At 38.2% G+C, this 17752-nt stretch overlaps 4 protein-coding genes across 6 annotated transcripts; 2 read left to right on the top strand and 2 right to left on the bottom strand.

Moving 5' to 3' along the window:
- The first annotated feature begins 395 nt into the window (after nucleotides 1-395).
- Nucleotides 396-2815, top strand: LOC104758888 (cytochrome P450 708A2-like). The gene is made up of 7 exons (XM_010481854.2): nucleotides 396-838; nucleotides 952-1285; nucleotides 1385-1537; nucleotides 1626-1886; nucleotides 1991-2083; nucleotides 2180-2258; nucleotides 2347-2815. The coding sequence occupies exons 1-7, from the start codon at nucleotides 570-572 to the stop codon at nucleotides 2670-2672; spliced, it is 1515 nt and encodes a 504-aa protein (XP_010480156.1). The 5' UTR covers nucleotides 396-569; the 3' UTR covers nucleotides 2673-2815.
- On the bottom strand, nucleotides 2654-6571 carry LOC104758889 (DUF21 domain-containing protein At1g55930, chloroplastic). Of its 3 annotated transcripts, none has more exons than XR_015587036.1 (14): nucleotides 5404-6569; nucleotides 5213-5310; nucleotides 5042-5135; nucleotides 4890-4967; nucleotides 4691-4794; nucleotides 4506-4587; nucleotides 4286-4425; nucleotides 4123-4201; nucleotides 3955-4018; nucleotides 3767-3869; nucleotides 3629-3694; nucleotides 3416-3532; nucleotides 3124-3303; nucleotides 2654-3055 (listed from the first exon to the last, which is right to left on the bottom strand). XR_015587036.1 is itself a non-coding variant. In XM_010481855.3 (14 exons), exons 1-14 carry the CDS (start codon nucleotides 5947-5949, stop codon nucleotides 2840-2842), a joined length of 1956 nt encoding a protein of 651 aa, XP_010480157.2. In that variant the 5' UTR covers nucleotides 5950-6571; the 3' UTR covers nucleotides 2654-2839. The 3 variants fall into 3 exon arrangements, 2 of the variants coding, with proteins under 2 accessions (XP_010480157.2, XP_087351891.1); XM_010481855.3 differs by having other exon boundaries at nucleotides 3778-3869; nucleotides 5404-6571; XM_087495765.1 differs by having other exon boundaries at nucleotides 3778-3869; nucleotides 4890-4963; nucleotides 5404-6571.
- A 1186-nt stretch (nucleotides 6572-7757) lies between these two features.
- On the bottom strand, nucleotides 7758-9270 carry LOC104758887 (serine acetyltransferase 1, chloroplastic). The gene has a single exon (XM_010481853.3). The coding sequence runs from the start codon at nucleotides 8806-8808 to the stop codon at nucleotides 7867-7869; it is 942 nt and encodes a 313-aa protein (XP_010480155.1). The 5' UTR covers nucleotides 8809-9270; the 3' UTR covers nucleotides 7758-7866.
- A 2739-nt stretch (nucleotides 9271-12009) lies between these two features.
- On the top strand, nucleotides 12010-16455 carry LOC104760047 (retrovirus-related Pol polyprotein from transposon RE1). Its single transcript, XM_087497012.1, has 2 exons — nucleotides 12010-14901; nucleotides 15007-16455. Exons 1-2 carry the CDS (start codon nucleotides 12010-12012, stop codon nucleotides 16453-16455), a joined length of 4341 nt encoding a protein of 1446 aa, XP_087353138.1.
- The last annotated feature ends 1297 nt before the right edge of the window (nucleotides 16456-17752 follow it).

Below are 17752 nucleotides of genomic sequence, written 5' to 3'. Positions count from 1 at the left end.
TATTTGAAAGGAAAAATTAAAGGCTCCTTGACTTATATTGGCTGCATGCCTATGGTTATTATTCTTGTTAACTGTCTGTGAGATCACACAAATTCTTGAAACATCCAATATATCTTAAGAATCTACTAAAAAGTAGGAGATACCAAATTACACAATTTAACAGTTTTATTAATTTAGAGTTTGTTTAAGTATAGTAACTTGTAAAACTTGGCTTTCTTGCAAATTGCTTCCTCAGAATCTGACTGAAGCTAATATAAAATCAGTGTTTACTAGATGCTACGAACCAGCTAATTAATAATTTCAAAGAAATGTGGGTTGTTACATTGTGTGTTGTTATAGCTTTTGTTGGTCGTCAAGATCTCTTATTTGTTCACCTAACTTGAATTAAAATTTCTATCCAAATATCAAAAGAAACGCTATAATCAAATAAAAAAAACTTCAAAGTAATAATATTCAGTTATTGGTAAAACTGTATTAGTATAAAATTGTTAGTCTTGTAATTTGGAGGTATATGGTACGTAGTAGTAACTTGTAAGATTTGGTTTTCTTGTATATTGCTTCCTCAAAATATGAAGCTATTTTATATGAACAATATTAGTGTTTTATTAATCGCTAGTAAAGAAACTAAGAAAGAAATGTGGGGTGTTGCATTGAGTGTTGTTATAGCTTTACTGGTCATCAAGATCAGTGTCTGGCTCTACAGATGGGCTAACCCTTACTGCTCCGGCAAGCTACCCCCGGGTTCAATGGGGTTTCCGGTGATAGGAGAAACCGTTGAGTTCTTCAAACCTTACAGTTTCAACGAAGTCCCTCCATTTGTCCAGAAAAGAATGTCAAAGTTGGTTTTTTTTTTTGTTTTAAATGACATCTGCAAGTTTCAAGATTCTGTTTCATTTCTCTTCTTTCTTCTTTAATGTCTCTCTCTCTATCCCTCACTGGTTTGTACTTCAGGTACGGTGGTGGCTCGTTGTTCCGGACAAATATTCTCGGCTCTAAAACGATTGTTTCTACAGACCCGGAAGTGAATTTTGAGATTCTCAAACAAGACAACATGTGTTTCGTCATGAGTTATCCAGAAGCTCTTGTTAGAATCTTTGGGAAAGATAACTTGTTCTTCAAGCAAGGCAAGGACTTCCACAGGTACATGAGACAGATTGCTCTGCAGCTTCTTGGTCCTGAGTGTTTGAAGCAAAGATTTATACAAAAATTAGACCAAGCAACACGCGAGCATCTCAAAGCTGTCTCCTTCCAAGGCGTCTTAGACGTCAAAGATACTGTTGGAAGAGTATAATAAACCCTAACTCCATCTACTTTAAGCTATCAGATTTCTATCTTACTCACTTGTCTGTTTTAATGAGGTTTTTGTCTTTTTGTTGTATTGCAGTTGATATTGGAACAAATGGTCCAGATGATCATAAGTGACATCAAACTTGAGACTAAGAGCAAACTTATTGAAAACTTTCGAGATTTCAGCTTTGATTTGGTTAGGTCCCCTTTTGATCTTTCTTTTTGGAACGCTCTTTACAATGGTGTTATGGTAAGATCTCTTGTCCATAACTTGTCAGCTATAGAACTTGTCTGGTTATTAACAGTTTAACACTCTGCATCCACTTTCCTATGTAAAGGCACGCAGAAATGTGATGAAGATGATAAAAAGAATGTTCAAAGAGAGAAGAGAAGAAGCAACATCGAATGATTTAAAATATGGAGACTTCATGGAGACAATGATAAATGAAGTGGAGAAAGAGGACGATACGGTGAACGAAGAAAGATCTGTAGAGCTAATATTAAGTTTACTGCTTGCGTCTTATGAAACTACTTCTACTATGACTGCAATAACTGTGAAATTCATAGCTGAAAACCCCAAGGTGCTTATGGAGTTAAAGGTAATTCTTACTAAGAGAACTCTGTAGTGAATAAGTGTTATTGAGAAGTTTGAATCTTTTTGTTCTTTATAAACATATGCTTAAAGCTTAACTATGTTGAACAGAGAGAGCATGAGACCATCCTCCAAAACAGAATTGATAAAGAGTCTGGAGTTACTTGGAAAGAATACAGATCCATGATGATTTTTACGCATATGGTAGTTTTTGTTTTCTTATTTATATCTTAATAATAAACTTGTTGTGCATGTACCGATCAGTAGTTTAAAGCATTTAGTTGATTGTTGCAATTGCAGGTTATCAATGAGTCTCTTCGTTTAGGAAGTTTGTCACCTGCTATGTTCAGAAAGGCGGTGAGTGATGTGGAGATCAAAGGCAAGTCAGATTCTCGCTTTTGCATCATGAACATTTCTACAACTTTGTAACCAATGATCTTATTTAAAAAAGCGTGTTTTGGTTGCAGGGTATACAATTCCAGCAGGATGGATTTTACTGGTTATTCCATCTCTTCTTCATTATGACCCTCAAATCTATGAACAACCATGCGAGTTTAATCCATGGAGATGGGAGGGGAAAGAATTGCTTTCTGGCTCTAAAACGTTCATGGCCTTTGGAGGTGGTTCAAGACTCTGTGCAGGAGCAGAGTTTGCTAGGCTTCAGATGGCTATATATCTTCACCACCTAGTCACAACGTATGACTTCTCTTTGATCGAGAAATCTGATATCATTCGAGCACCCTTACTTCGATTTTCCAAGCCGATACGTATAAGTATCTCCAAAAATCCCTAAAATTCTGTCTCATTACTGTTCAACTCTCTTTTTTTAGTGTTGTGTTACTTGTGGATACATATCTCACTATTGGTAAAACAACTGATGTAAGAAGAAACTAATCTTCTCTCAGTTAGAAAAATTACAACAGTAATGTTCATCCTCCTCTGCCTCTTCCCCTTTTATCATTATTCTTTCTTCATATTTTCGGTTTCAGCAATTAGATGCTCCTCAAAAACGGCATTCTTGGCTTGGAGATTACCATCAGAATCTTCCTCATTGCTCCATTTTCTTATGAACTTGGGGACCATGTTTTTTACATCTCTCGCCTCTGACACTTCATCCATATCATTAACTCGTTCGAACCGGACTGCGCTCACTTTTCTCGCATTCCCTGCTAGTATCTGTTCCAAAAGGTTGTTGTTAGAGAATAGGTGCAGAATGTGGTGCAAAGGGGAGTGCTATTATGTACCTCTAGTCTATAAACTTGGTGCTTTTCCTTCTGATCGTGACGCTCGTGTTTACCATCGTCCTGTTCATCATTCTCTTCCCAATTTTCCTTTTCAAGAACTACCGTCACGCTCTCACCTGTCTTTGGGATATACCCAAAGGCCTCACACACAAAACCTGAGACTGTCTCATACTGATGGCCCTGCGAAAAAGGGAACAAAAGAATACTTTATGTTCTGTCAACAAGCAAACTTAAAGATTGGTTCTGCTTTCTAGAGGGACACACTAAAGACACGGCTAAAAGAGTATATTACCTCTGGCATCTTTATGTTGAGTTCTTCAGATAACTGGTCAATCGAAGTGTTGGCATCAACATCATAAATCCCCTCGGCTCTCATCACGATATAACCCGTTTTCTTCTGAATCTCCTCCTATTCAGCCCAAAACAATAGAAGTGAGAAACTAAGTTAAGAAAATGGATCCAACCCTAGAAGAAGAGCAACAAGTCGAAACTAGGATGAACTTACCTTTGAATCGTTTTCATCAAATATTTCACCAACAATCTCTTCGACCACATCTTCAAGAGTTACTATCTGCATAGAGAGAAATTAGACAACCTTTCAAGAGAGAGCAGGAGAGATAATTTAAGTAAAGAAGAGGACAACCAGCAACATACTCCAATGGTTCCACCGTATTCATTAAGAACAACTGCCATGTGAACCTTTCTTATTCTAAACTCTCTAAGAAGATTCCAAACTGACATTGAATCTGCACATCAAAGTTTATTGCGAGTGAGCAAATAATGCCTAAGGTTTAGATATTAAACTAAAAGATTGAATGCATCGAAGATTACCAGGGACAAAGAATGCAGGTTTATGTGCCATGTCCACCACAGTAGTACTTTCAAGCAATTTACCCTTCAAAACATACATAATCCATAAGTGCACAGCTATGGTGTCCTCACTCGCCATCAGTGAAAAGAAAACAAATACAAGAAACAGAGAAAAAAAAGCAGCCAGACCGTTGGAACATAATCTAGGAGATCCATAGCATACGCAATACCAACTATGTTGTCAATCCTCTGCTCAAAAACAGGCACCCTGTGATGAAAACCTTTGAGCACAACAAATAAACCTAAGAAGAAGAAAAATGTTCATTAAAAAAGCTGTGAAAATATATAAAACCTTGAGTACTGATGGGTAACCCAAAATTCATGGAAATCAACTAGGCTGCCGCTGCCATCTATTGCAACTACATCAACAAGAGGAGTCATCACCTCTCGAACATGGGTATCCTTAATCTCTAACACATTTTCAATCATATCCTGCAACGTGTGTCATTTGAATTATCACAAGTCTAGGTAATTCGTAAATACTCATTGAACATCCATAACAAACTCATTACCTGTTCTTCCTCTTCTATGGCCCCACTTAATTCTGCACCACGTAGCATTAGTTTCAATTCATCTTCAGTAACATATGGCTCACTAGCACAAAAAGAACAACAGACTATAGGTAAGTTGTCTTAACTCGGAAAGAAGCACAGTATTATATTTTGATTCGGACAGACAAATCCAATGTGATGCATACCTCCGTCCTTTCAAACCAAGAATTTTCAGAATTCCCATCGAAAGATATGTCACAACTCTTCCAACAGGATATAATATCAAGGAAAGCCATGCCACTGGTCTAACCTAGATGCATAGTAAAACCAACATAAAATCAGATTTATCATATGAGCATATTTTGTTTGTCAAGCCTTTTGTGATGATAACTAATTCAAACTTACCACAATCCTTGCAACCTCTTGAGCATTGTGAACCGCTACACTTTTTGGAGTTATCTCAGTCAGGAGCAATATGGCTACCTATAATCATTCAAGAATCAAAACTTTCTATAGCTACCTCCGTCTAGAGTAATAAGTAAAACTTATATATGTACCGTCATCAATCCAGTTGCTGCACTAACACCAGCTTCACCAAAAATAGCTGTTGCTGCTTCAGTGACCAAGGCAGTTGCCGCAATATTCACAACTCTAAATAACAACCGAAGAAGTTAAGAAGAGACAACAAAAGAAATCAAGCAAACAAAATTCCAAGTAAGTAGCATTACGTAGTTCCAATAAGTATGGTTGTCAAGAATCTGGTAACATCACTGCGGAGCATCCTGAAAACGCCATTCTCAGGCTCTTTTTCAGCCAACTCGCGCACCTGAGACAAAACACATAACACCACCACATTTAAAGAAGCATGCAATATCTTATATATATATAGAGCACTATACTGAGGAGATGTATAATTTACCTTCCACGGCCAGAGAGTGGTGATGGATGTCTCTGCCATGGAGAAAAACGCTGAAAGACCGAGAAGCACAGCCAATATCAAACCTTGCTCCCTAAGAAGCTTAAGGACCAGAGAAGTTTTAGGCCAAGCATTCTTCAACAACAATTTGCTCTGACTAAGAGCCACATCCATCACATTTGTAGATGCTAATACTTTCCGACATCCATACAACAAAACTCCACAAACCACTGCTCCTAACACGATTCCTCGTTTCAGCAAAATCTTAACCGAATCGAGACTTTCGCCGGAATCTGAATGTTTCTGACTTGTACCCACATGATCTCCAGTCGTACTCAACACAACAAACTGGTTTCTATGGCTAAATTCACATCTTTTCCGGAATCTAATAAAACTGGCACAAGAAGGACCACTAGACAAGACACAGAGCGGGGGCTGCTTGATTCTCTGAACTGAAAAATTCGATATTTGGAGACATAGTTGCGTGTGACTTGAGTTCCTCCTGGGGGCAATAAAAGAACGACCTAGAACAGATAAATCAAGTTCCATATATATGAATAGGAGAAACTCCAAATCTCTCCGGCGATAAGAGTGTAAACTAAATTCTTCTCCTTTTTATAATTCTCTGAGTAGCTTGATACCCCCAAAAGAAAGATTTAGCTATTGATCGAAGTAACAACGAAACTGAGATTTTTAAGATTATATGAGTCGGAGTCTCGTCGTGCCTGTGAAACGTTGCAGAGAAGAAGAAAAAGGCGGCGTCTTTTTCCGGGATCCGCCGAGCAGGTGACAGAGAGAGAGAGAGAGAGAGATGGTTAAGTGACATAATCACCCTTATCTTAGTATGCACCGTTAAGTCATACCAGACCGGTTCAATTTGTTTGGTACCATAACCCGGTTTCTTCTTTGAAAATAGCATTGTATGTTATGTGTAGTCAGTCCCAAAATATAATGAAAGATCACAGAACGATGATGATGATGATGAGACTCTTTCTTCTGTGGCATCGATCTGAAGTCATCATCTTCTCAGTTGCAGCTTGCTCAGTTTCTTTCTAGTTCTAGGCGGATGGATCCGCACTTTTCTTTGAATCTCTCGTGAATTTGTTTTCAGTTCTTCCATTGTCCTTTCTTTTCTCAGCTCCTCTAGGCTCTAGCTAAGCTAGTCAGCCACAACATATCCAAATAAAAGCAATATTTATCTATTGAGATGACAACACTCAAGCCTCCTCCACACGTTCGAAGATGGTTTCTTCTTTGATTTCTTGCTTTTTGACTTCTTTTCAACTTTGTCCAGGTTCTCCCGAGGGTCACTGACAACAACACCAGGCTCAACTAGGCCTGGGCAAAATACCCGGATCCGAAGATCCGATCCGAACCCGATCCAAAAAACCCGATCCGAATCCGTATCCGAAATTGTAAAATACCCGAACGGGTTTTAAATCTCTAAATCCGAAAATCCGAATCCGAACCCGATCCGAACCGAAATCCGAATGGGTATCCGAATATACCCGACATTATTAATATATAGTAGTAATATATTAGTAATATTTATAATTTTAATAATATAAGTGTCTAAAATATTCAGATTTTTAGATATTTTCGATAATTTGAAGTATTTAAACTATTTATTAGTAAATTTGGATAAAAAATACTCTAAATTTTGAGATAAATTATGTATTATTGAATTATTTAGACTAAATTAGATACTAAAATTTTGAATTTTGTGAATTTTGGGTAATCCGAATCCAAACCCGAAATACCCGAACCAAATCCGATCCGAATCCGAAGTCTAGAAATACCCGAACGGATTCTATACCTCTAAACCCGAAAACTCGAAATACCCGAACCGAACCCGAATGCCCAGGCCTAGGCTCAACTTTGGGCGCACTAGAAGAACCTTCAGTTTCTTCTTTAGCTGGTGCCTTGGCTTTCTTTATCCTTATTTTCTTTGTAGCCTTCACAGATTTGCTAGCCTCATCAGCGTCTTTTTAAATAATGTCCTTTGCACCAATCTCTTTCGTAGTATCATCTTGTTAATTCTTGAGGATCATTGTCGTGTGCGAAAGCTGCATCATCCATTCAAGAAATAAGGAAGAAACTGAATGATACAATTCAATTCCAACTAAGAATCATAAGTAATACAGAGTTCCACCATCTCATAGCAATTGTGATGTTGTTTACAATAGTAGTATCATCTTGTTAATTCTTGAGGATCATTGTCGATTTGCTGGCTTGTAAATTGGGCCTAAGTCAATTGTTTAATGGGCCACGTATCAACCTAACTCGGAAAGAAGCACAGTATTATATTTTGATTCGGAGAGTGGTGATGATCATCATCATCATTCAAATGGTAAGAATAAGATTAATCTGACTTGATTCATCAGTTATACAAGAAAATAAATACAAACATATGACTTTTAGAGAAGAAGAAAGACCAATTATTATTACATGACTTCTTTTGTTTTTTTATATCACATAATCAGACCATTCCGCTATATATGATGTCTGGTCCATACTTAGACCAGGAGGGACCTTATCTAGTTTTCTCGTGTTCTCTTTCCCACCGATCAACCTCGCCGGGTTTCCAACCGCCGTCGTACGCGGCGGCACATCCTTAACCACCACCGAACCCGATCCAATCTTAGCTCCCTCTCCGATCGTAATATTCCCCAGTATACAAGTCCCTGCTCCGATCAACACTCCGTCGCCTATCTTCGGATGCCGATCACCGCTCTGTTTCCCCGTTCCACCCAACGTCACGCCGTGCAGAATCGAAACGTTGTCTCCAACCACCGCCGTCTCTCCGATCACCACCCCCGTCGCATGGTCTAACAAAATCCCTTTTCCGATCTTAGCTCCGGGATGAACATCGACGGCGAAAGCTTCAGATACTCTGTTTTGGATCAGTAAAGCTACGATTTTTCTGTTCTGTTTCCAGAGCTGATGAGCTATACGATGAGCTTGACAAGCGAGGAAGCCTTTCAAACCCAAGAAGCAATGAACGTAGCTTATGCAAGCCGGGTCTCTTTCTTTAACCGCTACCAGATCTCGCTTCGTCGACTCGATGATCTCGGGGCTCTCTTCTAAAACGCTGATGAACAGCTCGAAGAGTGTGTTGCTTTGGAGGTTTGAATTGCTGAGCTTTACGGAGAGGATGTGAGCTAAAGCAGAAGCTAATGATCGATGAGATGTGATCGAAGCGTAGTAGTAGTCTGACAAAATGGGTTCTTGTTCAACATCGGACTTGGCTTCTTCAAGCATCTTGATCCAGACGTCTTCTTCTTCGGTTTGGTTGTGGATCTTCCGGTTTAGAGAGTAACCGGGTCGGAAGAAATTCTTGGTACAATAGAACCGGCAATCGTCGTCTTGGGTATTTCCGGTTCGGCATGTGTCGATGCACGTTGCCATGGGTTTGTGATTTGGGGAAGAAGAAGAAGGAATGTTGAGTTTAAGGAAGAGAAGATGAGAGAATGGTTTGAGAGACGTGAAGAAGATAAGCAGAGAGCTTATTATATATATATATGGCCGCGACCTTTGACTCCGACCCAACACATCTCTAATTTAATTACAAAATTAGCACTCTCTAATATTTTTTAAAAGTTCTTTTCTTAATATATCTCCTCTAATTAGTGTGTTTTATAATCTTTGTGTTAACTGATAACGAAATAGGTGTAAGTTAATATGACAATTTTTGTTTTTATCTGTGCATGATTACCACATATGACTAACTTACACAAGGCTCCATCAGTCATCCACATGTTTTTTTGTGCTACCTACTTTTTGCATAACAATATCATCAACGACCTAAATGATTTTCTAATGTCATCTATAATTAAATTGTAAATACAGTGATAGGTGTAAAAAATACAAAAAAAATGTTGATTGTAAGCTCATTAATGCAAAAATAAGATAAAATGAAAATCAAGAAATTTAAATCTCTTTGTTATCTAAATTTGCTACAATAAGGAGGTTACGTTTGTAAACTAAATTAAACTAAATCAAGAAAGGTGACGTTTGTAATGACGTATGTCTAAAAGTTGCGTGAATCTATGCCCTTTGACTCCCTACATTACATTCTCAAGGTTGTCTGAATCTAATCACATTTTGCACTCTAATAATATAATGTATTAGTACCTGATTAATTTGATTTATCATTGTATTTTCTTTGTAATTAGTAATCTTATAACTATTGTTGACTTTTACTTGTAGTAGTTTGACTTTGATATCACACACAAGTGGACCAGTGAGTTTACTATTACAGTATTACCTACATAACACTCCGTTGCTATCTTTTTTTTTTTTTTTCCCGCAAGGAGAGCTACAAAATGAAACGACTATTGTTATGGTTAATTAAATTTGTGTAGTTTCTAACTTATATGATATGACGATCAAATTATTCAATTGGGCAACGTAAATGTACGTGTCTGCCTCTAAAAACAAAATAGTTTCTAACTTATATATATGACGATCAAATTATGGATGTTTGACATCAGAAAATAACAAGAAATCGAAAACAAAAATACATCAGTAAAATAATAGTGGTATCCATTGTTTGAGGACCCGATCTTTCCTTTTCATTGCCCCATCCCCATATTAGATTTTTTTTCCTTCTCAATTTCAACCAGTCAGTCAAGTAGATGTGGCTCTTCAAAATTTTGAAAACACACACAAAACATTCTTTCCTTTTCACTTTGAGAATTTGATTTGGTTCTCGAAGAATATATATATGAACTCTCTCTTTCAAGTGACGTAACTTTTGAGTTTCTAAAATTGGATTGAAAAAGAAAATGTGGAATATCTCTAGAATAAACCCTAAAACAAACAGTATTTGCCTATTTGGATTGAGCATGGGAACATACCTCTATAAGGCCATCTGCATTGGCAGAACAGTTTGGGTGTTTTTAGCCCAATAAAATAATAAATATATTGAACAGTACTCATAGAACACTTATTTGGTTTTTGATGTAAAACTGATTTTGGCTCAGTTCTAAGCTGACGTGGCAAGCTGAGAATGGATACAATTTTTTGCAAACAATTTTTCACAAATTAAAAGAGGATTTGATTGAGAATATATGGAATAAATTTGGACATTAAACTATATATTAATTAATTAAAATGTTTGTGTGCTTTAATTAAGTAATATGTTTGTTTGTTTTTTGTTTTTTTTTATCTTTAATGTTTTTTTTGTTTCATAAAAATTTGGTATTGTATTTTGAATTTTAGTAAAAGTTTTATAAGTTTGCAATTTAAATGTTATTTTTAAAGTTTTTATAAATGTAATATGTTTAAGATTATTATATTATTAAATCTTATGATCTTAAACATGTTCTCCCAATAATAAATTTCTTAACAAAATATCTAAACTAATGATCTTACATTATTTTCATAATATTTTTACTCTAAGAACACCCAAAAGTGTTCCCCAATAAAGATGCCCTAAGTTTTAACGTTTGTGAAAACTATCAAATTGGCCCAACATATTCAAATTTAACTATTTTTAAAAATAATTGAAATGGACGGAACGTGAAAATGGACATTCCGATATTGTGAAAATCAGGTGCCAAAACAAAAAAAAACAAAAAAATGAGTATTACCGCACTGTTAAGTGTTAACTGTTATCAGACGACCAGAAATTAGTCTAAAGATCTTCAGAACCATCCAAATTTAATGCACACTATGAAATCAGAAACAACTCAGGAGTCAGGCATATATATATATACTCAGACTGAAGATACTATCTACTTTAGGGGAACTCATATTCATCAACACTCTAATGTGTCAATCCTTTATCCTATAAAACATAAGTCACCTGGCCAATTAAATCTTGCCACATAGATTTCTTTTTATTTATTTAAATTAAAACATTTTTGCAAAATAAAATTATGATCGTAAAAAGAAAAACACAACAAAATCCCTAAACTTTCTCCACACTATCACCATGTTACCACGATCTCTAGATCGTAGAAACAGTTTCATCCTCTTCTACAAATTCAACTCACCATGTACTCAAACTCAAACTCATTTTTTTATTTTTGCAAATTTTTGAATCTTTAAATTCTCGCCAACGGATTGCTCTAACAGAGCATCAATTTATATTTCCATAACTCTCCGTCTCCAACTATAACACATCTTCGACATTGGCGTTACGTCACACATCGGACATCGCTGGTATAGAATGAGAGTTTACAACATCAAGCCCAAGACAAAAGTCCAAGTCCAAGAAGCCCACTAGGAAGCCCACTCCCAAAACAGAGTCCGACAGTTCAACAACTCTGTCCTTCTCTGCAACAATGCGACAAAGGGAAACAGCAGAGACAGATGACTACGAAGGTGACAAAGACATTACCTGCACAAGATGGTGACATTGTACTATCGAGCCGTTATGATTCTCTTCTGTCATTAGAGGAGGCGTAGATGTTCACCACTTGTCATGAGATTAGGTGTGTGGTAAAAGAACCTAGAATGTTCCTCAAAGTTGTATAAATAAGAACTCACTCTGTAATTGTATGTCAGGGAAAATAATACAAAAAAAAGTTCAGTCTTCAAAACCAGTTTTTGTTTATTCTCATGGTATCAGAGCTTTCCTTAAAACCCTAACAGGTTGCTGTCATGGCAGAAAGACTCGATCCTTATCCTTTTCCTTCTAATATTCATGTTGCGAGTTCTGTTACTATTAAACTGAGTGACACCAACTATCTCTTGTGGAAAACTCAGTTCGAATCTCTGCTTCGCTCCCAGAAGCTGCTCGGTTTCGTTAATGGTGAAATTCCCAGGCCTGCAGCTACTCGAGTGACCACTGTCAACAATCAACAAGTCACCGACCCTAATCCAGCCTATGAAGCCTGGATCTGTACTGACGAACTCATCAAGTCATGGCTTTTTGGAACTCTCTCTGAAGAAGTTCTTGGTCTCGTCCATGCTTTGTCAACATCTCAAGAGGTATGGATGTCCCTTGCCTCCAGTTTTAATCGAAGCTCTGTGTCTAGAGAGTGTGAGTTGCTTCGTCGCCTTAATCTTTTGAACATGAAAGATAAGACCTTTTCTGTGTACTGTCGAGAGTTTCGTGCTGTCTGTGATAATCTGAGTGCGATAGGTAAGCATGTTAATGAGTCCATGAAGGTTGTTCTGTTTCTGAATGGACTAGCTAGGGAATATGACCCTATTGCTACTGTTATCCAGAGTTCTCTGTCTCGTTTACCTGCTCCTACATTTAATGATGTGGTTCTTGAGGTCTCTGGTTTCGACTCGAAATTGCAGTCGTATGAATCTGCTTCAGATGTCTCGCCAAACCTAGCTTTTCAAGCTCAAAGGGGTGGTTTCTCTGGCTATCGTGGTCGAGGATCGAACTCTCGTGGTCGAGGAGGTCGCAACTTCTCTACTCGTGGTCGTGGTTTCTCTCAACAGGTCAACAACTCTGGTTGGAATCAGTCTCAGTCTGGAGGTTCTAACAACAGTCATCCTGTGTGTCAAATTTGTGGAAGAGTTGGTCATGTTGCTCTTAAGTGCTGGAACAGGTTTGATAACACTTATCAGAGTGATGATGTACCACAGGCTCTTGCTGCTCTTCAGGTCTCCGATAGTTGTGGACGAGAGTGGGTTACAGATTCCGGCTCCTCTGCACATGTTACGTCTACACCAAATCAGTTGTCTGCAGTTACACCCTACAATGGCCCAGAGACTGTAATGGTTGGTGATGGGGCTCATCTTCCCATTACTCATGTTGGTTCCACGACACTCACCACGAATGCAGGTAGTTTACCACTCTTAGATGTACTTGTTTGTCCGTCTATGAAACACTCTTTACTGTCGGTCTCTAAACTTTGTGATGACTATCCCTGCGGTGTGTTTTTTGATGCTAATGCTGTGTATGTGATTGATCTGAGAACTCAGAAAGTGGTGACCAAAGGACCTCGTCGTAAGACTTTGTATATGTTGGAGAACAAGGAGTTTGTGGCCCTCTTCTCAAATAGACAGTGTGCGGCTAGCGATATGGTGTGGCACCAACGTTTGGGACATGCAAACTTTCAAGTTCTTCAGCATTTAAGGAACAACAAGGCGATAACAATTAATAAGAGCAGCACTTCTCCTGTTTGTGGACCTTGCCAAATGGGAAAGAGTAGTCAATTACCGTTTTTTAATTCTGAGTCTCATTCACAGGAACCCATTGATCGAATTCATTGTGATCTTTGGGGACCCTCTCCAGTTGTATCAGTTCAAGGCTTCAAATATTATGCAGTTTTTGTTGACAATTTCTCTCGTTACTCTTGGCTAATTCCTTTAAAGAGGAAGTCTGATTTCTATGATGTGTTTCTGGTCTTTCAAAAACAAGTTGAAACTCAGTTTGCCAAGAAAATAAAGGTTTTTCAGAGTGATGGAGGAGGAGAGTTTATGAGTACACGGTTCAGGAAGCATTTACAAGATCATGGTATTAAGCATCTACTGTCTTGTCCGTCTACTCCGCAACAAAACGGTATTGCAGAGCGAAAACACAGACATCTCACTGAATTGGGGCTATCAATGTTGTTTCAAAGTAAGACTCCACTTCGCTACTGGGTTGAGGCTTTTTATTCTGCAAATTTTATCAGTAATATGATTCCCTCCTCTACTCTAGCTCAGAAAAGTCCAGCAGAGGTATTGTATAACAGGTCACAAGACTATTCCTTTCTCAGGATATTTGGTTCTGCTTGTTATCCTTGCTTAAGACCTTACACACAACACAAATTTGAGCCACGGTCCCTTCAATGTGTCTTCCTTGGATATCATCCGCAGTATAAAGGTTATCGATGTCTTTATCCCCCGACCGGTCGAGTTTATATCTCTCGTCATGTGATATTTGATGAGCAATGTTTTCCCTTTGAGCATCAGTACAAGCATTTAGCTACACAACACAAAAGTGGTTTGCTTCAAGCGTGGCAACAGAGTGAGGATTCCTCTGCAATTCCTCATTTGCTTCCATCCATTCCTTCTGAGGTGGTTGAATATCCTGACACAACTCAGATGGAATCCGGCGTAGGGTCTGATGTGTCGCAACAACAAGAGACTGCAGAAGTCGAGTCCGTTGTGTCGCAACAACTTGATCCTATCATTCACTCAGCTCCAAATACACCAGAGATTGAAGATGTTGTTGCCTCAGAGATTCCTGCTGTTGAGTCAGGAGGTCATTCGATGGCTACTCGGTCTAAGCATGGGATTCGGAAACCTAATCCTCGATATGCTTTGGTTGCAAGCACGACCATACCGTCGCTACCAAAGACAATAGCTGAGGCCTTGGCTCATCCGGGTTGGCGACAAGCTATGCTTGAGGAGCTCGATTCCATTTACAAGAACAACACTTGGATCTTGACTCCTGCGACTGCTGAGATGAATATCCTTGGATGCAGATGGGTGTTCACTGTCAAGTTAAACGCTGATGGTTCTCTAAACAAACTTAAAGCGAGATTGGTGGCCAAGGGATACGATCAAGAAGAGGGTGTGGACTTTACAGAGACATATAGTCCCGTGGTTCGAACGTCCACCATTCGTATTGTGCTAGCAGTTGCTACCTCCAAGAACTGGAGCATTACTTAGTTAGATGTAAAAAATGCCTTTTTACATGGTGATTTACAGGAGGAAGTCTTCATGATTCAACCTCCAGGCTTTGAGGATGTTGCAAAGCCAAATCATGTGTGTTCTTTGAAGAAAGCCCTCTATGGACTGAAACAAGCTCCTAGAGCTTGGTTTGATAAGTTCAGTAACTTTCTCATTGAATATGGTTTTGTGTGCAGCAAAGCAGATCCCTCTCTCTTTGTTTATCATCATAATGGTGATACTATGGTTATCTTGTTGTATGTGGATGATATCTTGCTAACCGGTTCCAACTCTGCTCTTTTCAAGTCTCTCATTGCAGAGCTCAATACAAAATTCGCCATGAAGGACCTTGGAGATATTCACTATTTCTTAGGCATTCAAGCTCAGACATTCTCCAACGGCTTGTTTCTCAGTCAATCCAAGTATGCAGAGGAGATTCTGCATCATGCTAGTATGTCTAAATGCAATCCTGTCCATACACCACTGCCTCAACGACTGGATCAAGTGTTTCAGGATACGCGTCTCTTCTCTGAGCCAAGCTACTTTCGCAGTCTTGCAGGTAAGCTTCAATATCTGACAATCACGAGACCGGATATACAGTTTGCAGTCAATTTTATCTGCCAACGGATGCATGCTCCGACAGACTCAGACTTTCATCTCTTAAAGCGCATCTTGCGATATATAAGAGGGACTACAAAGATGGGCTTACATATGCATCGGAACAGTGACTTGTCGTTGGTATCTTACAGTGATGACTTACCATTGATTTCATACAGCGACAGTGACTATGCAGGGTGTCAAGACACACGACGGTCTACGACAGGTTTTTGCTCACTGCTTGGTTCAACTCTGATTTCCTGGTCTGCGAAACGCCAACCTACAGTCTCGAGATCATCAACCGAGGCCGAATACAGAGCACTTGCAGCCGCTGCATCGGAGTTAACTTGGATATCTTTTGTGCTTCGTGACTTGGGAATTGTTCAAACTCGGCCGGCAATTCTCCGTTGTGATAATCTCTCGGCTGTTTACCTCTCTGCTAATCCCGTTTTCCACAATCGATCCAAGCATATCGAAGTCGACTATCATTATGTTCGTGAGAGAGTCGCTCTTGGTCTTCTTGAAGTTCAACACGTTCCAGCTGCGTTACAACTTGCGGACATCTTTACGAAGTCTCTTCCTCGACAAGCTTTCCAACGACTTCGTTACAAACTGAATGTTGCGATGCCTCCCACCATCAGTTTGCGGGGGGATGAGAGTTTACAACATCAAGCCCAAGACAAAAGTCCAAGTCCAAGAAGCCCACTAGGAAGCCCACTCCCAAAACAGAGTCCGACAGTTCAACAACTCTGTCCTTCTCTGCAACAATGCGACAAAGGGAAACAGCAGAGACAGATGACTACGAAGGTGACAAAGACATTACCTGCACAAGATGGTGACATTGTACTATCGAGCCGTTATGATTCTCTTCTGTCATTAGAGGAGGCGTAGATGTTCACCACTTGTCATGAGATTAGGTGTGTGGTAAAAGAACCTAGAATGTTCCTCAAAGTTGTATAAATAAGAACTCACTCTGTAATTGTATGTCAGGGAAAATAATACAAAAAAAAGTTCAGTCTTCAAAACCAGTTTTTGTTTATTCTCATAGAATGCAAGTACATTCATGAGAGATGGGAGATTGTTAAGTCTACTCTGTTTTCAAACATATTGTTTTGAAACAGGTCCCCAAATGCTTTCTTCGAGTGCATACAAGCCTGTATGATCAAATCAAACTTCTATCCTATGTGTAACTTTTTCCAGTCATCTATATCTCATCTAGAAAACATTATTTTTTTGTCACCATATTCTAATAAAGTTCATTCTCATCTTATGAATTAAGGTGAGCCATTAGGGATGACAAAGAGTGAAAGTTGTTTAATCAGATGCCAAGGAAATGCAAGGTAATCAATAATTCTTCTATCTCTTCCCTTTTCTGAAATCTTTTAAGCAAGTTTTCAACATCTATACATTTGAAACACTTTAACTCTTCTTGGTTTAGGAAGAATAACACACAATTGGATATTTCCTGCAAATACCAACGAGCATCATTAGAAAAAGGTATGGTTTTTGTTTCTTTTTCTGTTTTCATGCAATTTGTATGTGTATGGCCTTTTTCATATGAGATCCATAGCTACTTCTAACTATTTGCTAATGATTGAATGTTATTTTATGCTTGGAATATGCAGAAGATGCATATATATAATCCTCTAAAAAAATATTTTTTTTTGAGTAAAATATATTGTGAACATGTGTATGCATTTTATCAGCAAGTCTCATGTCTTTATATATATATATATATATATATATATATATATATATATCAATCTATATGGCTTTTAATGCATATTTTTATCTAAAGAGCTAGGTTCACATTCTCAATTTCTCATGTTTTTGTTGTGTTCATGAGTTCTCTTCTATCCATTGCATGTTATGGTTTTGACTTTTCTACGTTGTACAACAGATGAATTAGAAAAACCTAATGATTATGAATAACTTATTCATTAGACGAGGCTGAAGATAGTGAATAGAAAAAGCAGCTAACTGAACATGAAGACACAAACTAATAAGGTGAAGACAAGTAGACAACCAAGAGACATAAAGAATGAGGAATCCAAAAGAAGACGAAATAGCAGTAGAAAATGGAATAGCTTCATCAGGATTAGGATAGATGACACAACGAGTCTGAATAGCTTCATTAGGATAATTTTTGTTATCTACCTTGATTATTAATCTAAATTAGTTTTCGACT

This window comes from Camelina sativa, chromosome 17 (genome assembly GCF_030686135.1).
Source record: "Camelina sativa cultivar CO46 ecotype springtype chromosome 17, ASM3068613v1".
Lineage (NCBI taxonomy): Eukaryota > Viridiplantae > Streptophyta > Magnoliopsida > Brassicales > Brassicaceae > Camelina > Camelina sativa.
The sequence above is the reverse complement of the archived record's forward strand: the minus strand, read 5'-3'. Positions and strand labels throughout refer to the sequence as shown.

Excerpts from the sequence above, each read along its gene's own strand:
- LOC104758888 (XM_010481854.2), top strand. The coding sequence starts at position 570 with ATGAAGCTATTTTATATGAACAATATTAGTGTTTTATTAATCGCTAGT. Across the intron at positions 1,286-1,384 it reads TCAAAGATACTGTTGGAAGA|TTGATATTGGAACAAATGGT; the intron begins GTATAATAAACC and ends GTTGTATTGCAG. Across the intron at positions 1,887-1,990 it reads AGGTGCTTATGGAGTTAAAG|AGAGAGCATGAGACCATCCT; the intron begins GTAATTCTTACT and ends TATGTTGAACAG.
- LOC104758889 (XM_010481855.3), bottom strand. The coding sequence starts at position 5,949 with ATGGAACTTGATTTATCTGTTCTAGGTCGTTCTTTTATTGCCCCCAGG. Across the intron at positions 4,019-4,122 it reads TCCTAGATTATGTTCCAACG|GGTAAATTGCTTGAAAGTAC; the intron begins GTCTGGCTGCTT and ends TATGTTTTGAAG. Across the intron at positions 3,056-3,123 it reads ACCAAGTTTATAGACTAGAG|ATACTAGCAGGGAATGCGAG; the intron begins GTACATAATAGC and ends CTTTTGGAACAG.
- LOC104758887 (XM_010481853.3), bottom strand. The coding sequence starts at position 8,808 with ATGGCAACGTGCATCGACACATGCCGAACCGGAAATACCCAAGACGAC.
- LOC104760047 (XM_087497012.1), top strand. The coding sequence starts at position 12,010 with ATGGCAGAAAGACTCGATCCTTATCCTTTTCCTTCTAATATTCATGTT. Across the intron at positions 14,902-15,006 it reads CAGAGACATATAGTCCCGTG|GAGGAAGTCTTCATGATTCA; the intron begins GTTCGAACGTCC and ends GGTGATTTACAG.